At 36.9% G+C, this 11,078-nt stretch overlaps 1 protein-coding gene across 1 annotated transcript in view; it reads left to right on the forward strand.

Annotated features, from left to right (window-relative positions):
• Positions 1 to 997: 997 nt before the first annotated feature.
• LOC107102235 (leucine-rich repeat transmembrane neuronal protein 4-like) overlaps positions 998 to 11,078 on the forward strand; it is a 17,781-nt gene continuing 7,700 nt past the window's right edge. Inside the window, exon 1 of the mRNA XM_015401453.1 lies at positions 998 to 1,123. Within this exon, the coding sequence (XP_015256939.1) occupies positions 1,120 to 1,123 (4 nt within the window). The 5' untranslated portion in view covers positions 998 to 1,119. The remainder of the gene's footprint in view (positions 1,124 to 11,078) is intronic.

Consider the following 11,078-nt stretch of genomic DNA (forward strand, 5'->3'; position numbering starts at 1 on the left):
TGTGCATGGTGTAAAGTTACATGGGATAACTTCTTGTGTAAATAAATAACATAAAAACTAAAATTACGCACAGTATAGGTTTATGTCCAGGGTATAACTCTCACAGAGAGTTGGCACAAGGAGTGGGAAAAAAGAAAAGCTGCATCAGGGGCGCAGAGTTAAATGCTGCCCTATACCGAATCACTGCTACTTTCAAATATCACAATGTTATGGAGTTGTTACCATATTCCTTGAGAAATTGTATTTTTTTTTGGTGTTTATCTGAGTGTTGTCTGTAACCCCCTCTTGTTTTGCTGGTGATTAACCCCTCGGACTCATCCCCTGATCTCGGTCTCACCAGAAGAGGGCATTCCGCTTCTGCCTGACAAAGTTGCTTTGACATGCAGACGTGATTAACGGCGGCGTCATGCTGCATTTCAAACCCAGCAGCAGCGAGAGCGAGATGATCGGCTAAGCAAAAAGAGAAAACAGAAAAGAAAACCAAGGGCGATGTTTGGATGACTTTCTCAAGAGACTCGTTGACAACGCTTCACACTCACTTGGGAATGAAACAGCTACTTACTTTCTTTCGATGTGCCGCGCAGAACGCAGACGGACACGGTCTTTTACCAGCAAATTTTCATGGGAAATAACGGCCTGCATTTTGACATCACGCCGAGTTAAGTTCAAGGAAGGATTTTCGCGGGATCTCTGTGCACATTTAAGACTGCCATGACTTCTTGGATGTGTCATATTTAACGTCTGCGCCAGCTGCAGTGCTCTTTTCGGCTGTTACTTAAAAAAAGGGAAGAAGAGGCTGATTCTTCGCTTTGCTTCTGAGACATGGATAGAGAGTTCTAAGCTGGATTTTGCATGCCTTTAATTTTGGAGTAAGTAAATGACATTCGCTCCGGTTCGTTGGGACGGGTGTAGGCGCACAACTAAACCGGGGAAGGCATCGCAGGTCCAGGAGAGTGAAAAAAGGCAGGTGCGCTTTGGAGTCGGCGGCTGCGCGGAGAGCGGAGCGGTGGATTTGGACGGTACCTGTGTGTGCTGTGGAGAGCGCATCATGCGGACTCGGATGTCGCGCACATCGAGCCATTAAAACCTGTACGCTGGAGCGAAAACAGAAAAGCGGATATGGGTAAGTTTGTGTCTTTAATCTGTTTGCTGAGGGTTGATTGTTGCCTCAATTGCAGATAATCTGAATCAAATTGTGTCTTTTTTCCCCCTTGTAGAAGCTATTAAAAACAGATTGCGTAAAAACTGTCACTATAAGCTGCATCATCATGTATTTTTATTTTTATTTGTATTTTATTGGTGCATCTGGAATGTGGCTGCAGTTAGTCGCAGAGCTGCAATGTGATTTTTTTTTTCTTTCTGATCCAAATTCTCCCAATCCTTCGCTGTATCATACTACTCGTTTTAGATTAAAGCAATGCTGCAACCAAGAATCTATCCATTAAAATATAGCCAACGCTTACCTGCCTGTTTGTTTAAATGAAAGAACACCCCCTTTTTTCTTTCTTTTTAGTTGAAGTGTATGGGTGCGCTGATTGATATGGATCGGAATGCAAATGCGCGGCGCATTTTGGAAGCCAGTCAACTTTATAAAGCGTGCCTCTGCATAATCATTTATTGTCCTGTTTGCAAGCGCTTTGCACGGATCCTGCTGTCCTGTCTCACACCAAAGCTGTTTTGATGTGAGAGCGCCGGTCGTGCAGGACTTGCTTTATCAAATTGATTTTACATTCAACAAACCCCGTCGTGTTCTGCACCTGCTATCAGCAGACTCCTGAAATCCGAGCATAAACCGAGCGCATGTGTCTTCTGTGACAATGAAATGGGCTATTATTTGACTGTATCTACTCTGACTAATCTCATTCTCAATTCTAATCAGTATTTACCAGTTATCCACAGGCGTGCGCGCAATTACTTTCCCACAGGCCATCCCGTGTCACACTCGTGATACCCAGTCTTAAAGGCTCTAACAATGATAATAATAGGGAAAAAAAGACTCAGTTTGTTCAGCACCCTTTTTTTTTTTTTACTTTCCTCCACAGGATTTGGTTTCATTTGCTCCAGTCCTAACCAGGTTCTCGGGTTTAATAAAGGAGCTGTGCCATTAATTGTAAAACAGCATTATATATTGATCCAGAATAGGTTACTGCACCACATCGATATGAACTGTACATACCAGCAGACTACAGGCCACAGGGGCTGCAATACCAGCACACAGGTCCAGATTTAAGATGACATGGGCCATTGGATTGGAGCTTGTTATGGTGCCTTACTTTTTTTATACATGCATCCATCCTCTGCCCTCATATTAATCAGGAGAGTCTTGAAGGGCCGGTTACCTGTTTACAGCAGTCAGTATGTAAAAAGTAGGGAATACCTTGACTTGGTCTGAAACTCCATCAATGGACAACAGAGGGGAAAAAAAAAGACGTTTCATAAACACATACAGATCTTTTTATGTTTTAAATGATCAAATGTGTATCCATACATTTCCATTCTATTTCTAGTTCAATCCTATTTCATACATGTTGTATGAAATAGGATTTCATATAGTTAAGCCCTGGTAAATCAGTAAATTTTTTGTTGTGGGTGGGAATTATTTTTACTATTACAGAAATAAAGTGCAATAAAAACCCTTAAGCTTTAAAAGTATTTTGATTCAGTTTTTTTTTTTTTACTAAAGCATAATGCCACATATTGCACATAAACACATGGTTTTGTAGTCAAATTACTCCCAATCATGCAAAATACTCTTTACCTAAGACTAAATATATGATTTTTACAAGTGAAGTCTCAGATATCTTTTAATTTACCATCTGTTTGGAAGTAAAACACAAATAGGCATAGATTTTAAAAGCTGTATACAAGTCAAAACACTATAAAGTAGGGCCACCGCTCCCTCAACTCCCCACACCAAAACAACGTATGTGGGATCCACATTACTGATCTTTTTGACAATGCTTCACACATGTCAAGGTCCCCCTTGCATGAAAGAAACTACCACAACTACTTTAGTGAGGAATGGCAAAAGAGCAAAATGAGCATGGCAGTTCGGAGTAACCTAACACATACCTTTGGATGACATAAGAAAACAGTGCACAAGGGAACCTGCAGACTACATGCAACAAGGCCTCACTGTAAGTCAGTAAATATAAAATGGTTTCAGTTACCTAAAACTTTCTTTGTAAAGTGCAATATGTTAGTAGTTTTCTATGCAAAAACAACAATATTTTAAGGGTAATTGTACATAAATATAGTGTATCGCCTAATAACACTGTATATGCTAAATATATTAATTTGCAAAAAAACAAAACAAAAACAAAAAAACAAATGCAATTTGTAACTAAATCAAGTCTTTATGAGAAGAGGCAATATAATGTGAAAAACACCATAAAAAGTATAAAGTCATAAAACTTTAAGTTATTTTGTTTGGTCTTCTTGTTGTCAAGCATATGGTAGGGCTATGACATGATATTTTTCTATATTGTTTAATAACATGAACAGAAAAAAAGAAAATATTTAATAACATATTTAATTGATAGCATCACATAGCTATTGCATATTTCAAGTTGAGAATTGATGCCAATCTCTCATTCTCCTATATCCCATCCTATGTTCAACAAACAGGGTTGGAGATGATATGAGCTTTGTGACATGGTGCGTTTTAGCAAGCGAAGAGATCATCAGAGTTTGTGTACAATTTGGTCAGCAACCAATACTACAGTTTTCTAAGGGGATCACAGTTAATTATGTTCAGTGGCTACTTAGAGGCTTGAGTGCCAAGAAAAAAAAAAAAAAAAATTAAAAAAACACAATTATGACATCAGCTGCTGAAACCATGACTGGTGCAAGGCAGGGTGAATCCATGTTTATTTTTGTTGTGTAGTCCAAATTCCAATCGCATAAGGTGTATGCTGTAGATGAAGACTCATTGAGTTAAGTTTTTACAATTTGTTATTTTTCTGTTTTGATGAGCCTCCATGGATTTTAGCCTCAGCTTTCTTTTCTTAGCTGAAACAAGTGACTCCTACTGGGATGTCTGGCTGCTGTAACCGATCTGATTAGTTTTAAGAAATTGTTCATTCAAAGATGTGTTCTGTATATATATATATATATATTTTAGTAATTAGTGATACATTTCTTGCCTTTTTATTCTCTCTAACCAACAGTATTTGAAATGTTCCTTAAAAAGGTAACTAGTAATAGTTACTAGTTATTTCTTCTAAAGTCTAACTGGCTAAGTAACTTTGAAAAGCTTTCCTGTTATCAAAGCTGAAAGTTTAAGTATGAAATACAAAATTATTGATATTTACTTATAAGTTAAATGAAAACTGGAAAAGTGATAAATGGGTTCATTTACAGAACAACATATCTGAAAACGCTATAAACTAATGTGAGTGAGTTCAGTGTGTTACATACAGAGCAACATGTCCAGATAAACTAAGGCAGCTATTAGCCTATGTTTCTGGTGGTGATGTGACGTAAGGACGTTCTTTAGACTAGAGCTACTTCTAATTGACATAGATTACGCTTTTGCTCATAAACATAATGAGCAAGTAACAAAAACGTTTAGCTTCAAACACTGTTTTATTTAAGGAACTCTATTTTTAATGCTGCTGCTCCTCCATGCAGTAAAAGTCTCTCCCCGCTGCAGAGGGAGTGTTCCTCTCAAAAGTTGTTTTGATAGATTGATTAGTTGTAACAGGCACCGCTGAATTCCAGGTAACATAATGGCATTGCAAATGTAAGAAAAATAACTAGCTTTATTACTTTTAAATAAAAAAAACTGACACTTTTACTAATACTGTTACTTTGTAACATTGTTCCTCCCAACCCTGCTTAGGATTCTCCCCATTCTCCTATGAGCATTGACTTAGGCAAATCACATCTGACCACTCCCCCATCCCATCAATCAGGCCACCTATGAAAATAGTCCACTCATGAGGTGCTTTGATTTTCAACAGGCTATGTTCATCATGTTTACATGTCTAAATATATTGAGTTCCTGCCAGGTGATTGGATGATGAGCTGTTTATCTTGAACTATTGAACAGATAAAGCAGCTGGTGAGTGGATACTGGAATTTTTTGCATAACTCATGTAAAGTGAGAGTAACTGAGGTTCCCAAACATTAACATTTTTTTCTGAATACCCAAGCTGTCAATGTAACATACTGTTGTGCATTGCCTCACAAGTGTTCGATGATTGCACAGTGTTAGTCTTCATTTTTCCACCAGAATAGCTGATTGTGAGCCTCTTCATTAACAGCATGCAATGCACTTATGTTTCATGGACCATGTCATTAGAGATGTGCCTCACAGGAGGAGAACGTTGAAGTGGAGAGATTGAAGAGAGCTCAGAGATGAATTTAGAACCAAATGACATTTTACACAACCTCACAGCATCATACAGAATATGTTTGCTGTTAAAGAACCAATTGACACCTGCCTGCTCTGCACTGGACATGCAGACATTGGCTTGTTTATATGTAGAGAGTACCGCTGTTGTATCAACAGATGGCTTTCTGCTGGCCTTCTAGCACCACACAGACAGTGCTCTTCAAATGTCAGGTGAAGCAGGTGCACAGAGGTTATCAGATCTTCCCTAGAGGGCAATATCTCTCTCCCTCTGCTTTTACATTTGAAAAAAATAATAAATAAATAACTGCATATGAGAAACCTGTTAAAATAATGTGTTAAATACTGCAATACTGCAGTATTTGTACTTAAGGTCAGCAAGTTAACTCATCCCTTTGCTAGTTTTGTTAGCAATTTGATTGAAAGAGATTGTGATAAAAATAATGTTGGGTGTTGACTTAAATCATCTTATGCTGTTTTCCCTGGGACATCGGACTGTGATTTTTTTTTATTTAAGTTTATTTTAATCTTGTAAGGTTTGTGTACTTTGTGGTATTTTGTTTTATATGCACAACATCACCCTGCGAGGAGGTAGTGAGACCTAAACTAAGTATGAAAAACCTATGTTACCTCCCTCTTGGAATTTTTACTTCCTTGTATTTCCCTGTTTTGTCAATGAGAAGAGAGCTTCTGTTGCGAAGCATAATAAATCATTGCCATGTCCCATAAGTGATTAAAAGTGCAGAAGAGGGGTGAAAAACTTGAGAGTCCGTCCCTTTTCTTTAGAAATCCATTACATGCTATTATATTCTGTTGAAAATCTAAAACACCTTGTGTGGTCAGATATGAATGGGATTCTTCTGAAGTGAAATTCATGGAAGCTTATTCTGAGATACATGGAAGCTTTTTTTTTACTGTTAAAAACAAAACAATAATTTTCAATGTTTTTAGTCATCCAGAAAACCTTGAATTAAAACAAGTAGAAAAACCTGTCAGGTCAAACCTGGACTGAAAAAAGAAAAAGAAATCTAATAATTATAGGCTTCTTTATTCATTTTTAAATAGCAATTGTTAACATTTGTTTTCAGTTAAGATAAACTTTGGTTGAAAGCATAATCAGTAAGCACAGTAGATATTTAAACAGTCAGCAGTCACTAATAAACTTCTGTATTTTTGCCATGTTCCTTTGGAAACAGACACTCAAATGTCTCTGTTCCCAGATGCACATACTTTAAGATTGCTGTAACTATTAATAGATCTTGTGCATAACTTTTATTGCTGGAAAATGACGCTTAGGTACATTCCCGCCACTTACTTAAACATAGTTTCTCTTTAGATAAGGTATAAGTCCTAAACCTATAATGCAAGAGCCCCCCCCCCCCCCCCCCCCCCAAACAATTCTTCAAATATTATCTTTTTTATTTGAATTTGAAATATAATCTGGGTAGATGCAAAGTCATGTCAGTGTCCCTCTGGCCATCCTAATCAAAACAGGTTTGAACAGAACTATAACATTTTTTGTAACCAGGCAACCATGTAGAAACGGCAGATGCTTTTCTAATTTAGGCTCTGAACAGATTCAGATAGGGATTACTATAGTTACAAATTTAAGGTAATATGAACACAGCTGTTTCAATATACTGCTTGTTTGATAATGTGGGTTAATCTAATAATGTTCCTCACTACATATTACTACCTGAAAAAACAGAAAACAAGACAGTTAACAGCTTCTTCTTTACATATTTCTATCATTTCAAAATAACAGTGTGGCTTGTTATAATCGGTCTCCGCCAGTCACGTGACTTTTGTTGCTAAGACGCCATTTTAGTTGGAAAAGGTGTAGTGTAAACAACCGCAGCATAGCTAAACGAAGGACTAAAGGCCTGTTTACATAGCAGCCTGTCCAAGATACGTCATTACAGTTAACATAAGCCTGAAAACAGGGGCGGATTTAGGAAAATCGGTCTCCGCCAGTCACGTGACATTTGTTGCTAAGACGCCATTTTAAGTGGAAAAGGCATAGTGTACCGCGCCCGAGGTAAACAATTGACGTCACTTGGCGGAGACCGATCAGCAGTAAGGGAGTGTAAAGTCACTTGAAGTGACATTAATGTTCTTGTATAATAGTGCTGCTATCAGATGAACTTTGGCAGCAATAAAACCTAAGCATATTTATTTACAACTGGTATGAATATAAGCCTGTCATGCAGTCTCATCTAGACTGAGAAACACAAGTTACAGTATTTTCTAGCTTTTTTTTTTTTTTGATATAATGGTTCTCATTTGGCTGTGCTATAAGCTCAAATAATCAGGGACTATTAAACTGGCTTAGGCTGATTTGAGAACATCCTTCTTTATGTTTTAGGCTGCTGTCCAGCCTCCATGGAGTCAAGAAGCTGGTAGCAGTTTTGTCAATGACAGGCAGCAAATAGCAATGAACCACTCATGTGCGCTCAAAGTGCACCAGTTAGTGAGTCCATTTGCCAAGTTATTAAGCTGCATTTGGTTTTATTTTAGGTCAGCAGTAAAGTGCACTTACTCTTTCTATGTGTTAGGGTTGAGAGGCAGAAATAGCCATCTTCTGCTGCTGAGGACAGCAGGGCTGTCTGCTTTATAACAAAGCATGCATGCCTTTAGTAAAACTTAAGCTTTTTTTATTATCTGTGCCCAGACAGCATTAAGGAAAATGACTGTAGAAGGAAAAACAGAACAAAATGATTAACTGATCAATACAATTTGAGAATGTTAAAAACACAATGTTGATTTTAATGAAAGTGAATTAGGGAGTGTTTAGTTGTTATGAAATATTAGTTGCTTGTCCATCCCAGAATAAAAATACTTGTCCTGACTGTGATGCTGCCATCCCTTGTTTCATTAGCCTGGCCAGCCAGACTGACTTGCATTTCATACATGGCATATCAGTCTTGAAAGGAGTAGGTAGAACTGAAATACTTGAGATGGAATTAGAATTTATGAGGATCATAAAACATGCCTAAATCAAGCAAAATACCACTTTGGGCATTATATTGCTGAAGGAATAGAATTAAAAAGGGATTTTGCATGATATAGACGTTTTAAGTGCAAAAATCTAAAATTTGAATTAAATTTTCTTTTTCTGAAATTACACCTTAAACTGTTTTGGCAAGACACTGACATTTTTGTAACACAATTCACTTAAAATAGCTCAAGGGTGAGGCTCATTAAATGCCCATTCTAAAGCCTTTCAAAGAATCTCCAATAGATTTAGATCTTGCTTTTATTTTTTTATTCACTCACATGAAGAGGGTTTGATCTAAGCCATTAATTACATTGTTGTTGTGGTTGAATTTCTAAGCCTGTGAATATGTCATAGATTATGACCCAATCTTGGATTAAACTACTCCTTCTGGATCTTTGCTCAATGATTTTCTTTAAGAAACATCATAGAACAGCTGCATTAATCGTGATATTAGTAATTGGTTGCTTTCTCCAGATTTTATATAAACTTGTCAATTTAAAGGGTTGCACACCACTGTGGGCAACATTTGAATTAATTTTTTCTCAAAAAAATATCAACACATTTGTAATTATCTACGCCAAGGAGATTTTGTTTTAAGGGGAGTTTGTGTGTTTGTCTGCCTGTCTGGCTCTGTACAGGATAAATAGAAAAGTTATAAACAGATTTGAATGAAATTTTATCAAAGGTGTCCCTCATGCCAAGGAACAATCCATTATATTTTGGTGATGATCCATGATCCTTGGTGAAAATGTTTTACCAGGGATGTGCCTGATACCAAGAAACAATTCATTTAAATTTGGTAGTGATTCAGATCATGTACAGGGACAATTTGGGGCAGCATTTCCTGATTGCTGCTTGGTGATTTTCTGCAATTATTAACAATCCCAATACTGTTCCTTGAATTGGACGTTCTGATGTTAAAACATTTTAAAAGGTTTTAGTAGTCACTGTACTGTAGAAAAAGACTTCAATCGGGAATTAAAGTTGTATAGGGATGGGGAAGATCGTTTTTAATCTTTGTATAAAAGAATAGATTTAGTTTATTTGGTACACAAACATTACAATTGCTGTACAGATCAAAGGTATGCAAAATTTAATGTGCGGTAGACCCAAGGAAAAATACCTCTCCCGTACTTTCAAATTAAGTAGGAACAAAAAACCCCAGGAATGATAAAAAGGACGTCAGCTGGAAAGTAATAGAGATAGAAACCCTTTGAGTGACACCTAGGAGGGTGACATGTGCTGCTTCGTGAATAAGATTAGAAGAACAAGCTGGGAAGAAGAGGGCCTACAGAGGCATTAGCTCATAGATGTCTCATTAAACTGCATGCAGTGTCAGTCAAAGGGAAAGGGGTGTCCTGTGAGCCTCTGTCAATCTGTAGGTGATCCAGGAGTCACTTCTAATAAAGCAAGCTTATTTAGCAAGTTCAAAAATGCTCAATAAAGAGTGGTTCCTAGATCCTTGTGTGATGCAATTCAAAGAAAAAAAATTATATTCATATTTAACAGAAGCAGCCCCCACATTTTAGTCAACTTTTGAATGTGACAATTTTAATTGCATATTGAAGATTATGCACATGCATTCACCTACATCGCTTTTCCTACATTAATTCCACTAGGCATTATATGCCTTCAACAGAAATAAAATGACTACTTTCTCAAACCTCATGATGCCAACCTTTAATCTCTGCAGTATGTACGTTAAAGGAGCATAATTGTCAGATCCATAATGAAGGAATATGATGGATGGAGCTGTTGTTATAATCAATATCCAGTAGAAATTATACGTTCAGCTCCACAGTTCCCTCCGTCTGTAAGGAATGATGAAAGAATCTTTTGAAAACAAACACTAAGTGTTTCTCTTTCAATCACACTGCAAGACACAAACAAATACACATACAATCCCCATATGGGATCGGCAGATGCTTGGCAGTGAACTAAATGGCTATGTTAGACGCCATATGCCGTATGATGCCTCTCAGCCACACTATGTCAGACACTTACATCTGACAAATCCCAGGAAGATTATTGAGATTCCACAAAATCAAAGTTATGCCTTGACAACAGTTGGAAGTATTCCCATAGTCTGCAGATTTCCATGTTTCAAATTGAGGTTCATTATTTTAGGAAACATACTAAAGAAATGGCACCTTTAGTTTGATGAGAGGGTGTATTCACCTTAGTACCTGTCAACACATTTTAATCCCATTAATATGGATATTTTAGTGTATTAATCTTATCACAGTTCGATTATACTGATACATTTCTTACTTGAAGATACTGCCTTGGGTAACAGGGCAATCAATGTATCTTAATGTCAGGTCATTAGCTCCTCAGTAAAGGGGAACAATTGAAATGGAAACAACCTACTCCAAGCTAAGAAAAAGGAGTGTTATTAAAGAAAGTTACTGACCACTTGGCTATTGCTTTATCTTGGAATTTATACATTTTTTTAACCCTATATGTAACAAACTTTAATAGACTTCATGGAGTTTTTATGTGATAGACACAGACATTTGATAAACCAAGAAAAAACAAAGCAGCTCAAAACACAAGAAAAATTATTAACAAATAAATTGAAGTCTGTTGTGTACTGTTAATGAGCGATCTGTTATCTAAAATATATTTCAGATAAATTATAGTTCTTTAGATGTTCTTTAAGTCTTTAAATTAATATATACTCCACCTTTCTACTAGCCTGACGTAGTCCTACTCAATTCTAGT

The sequence above is a fragment of the Cyprinodon variegatus genome, unplaced genomic scaffold (genome assembly GCF_000732505.1).
Source record: "Cyprinodon variegatus isolate N-32 unplaced genomic scaffold, C_variegatus-1.0 Scaffold32, whole genome shotgun sequence".
Lineage (NCBI taxonomy): Eukaryota > Metazoa > Chordata > Actinopteri > Cyprinodontiformes > Cyprinodontidae > Cyprinodon > Cyprinodon variegatus.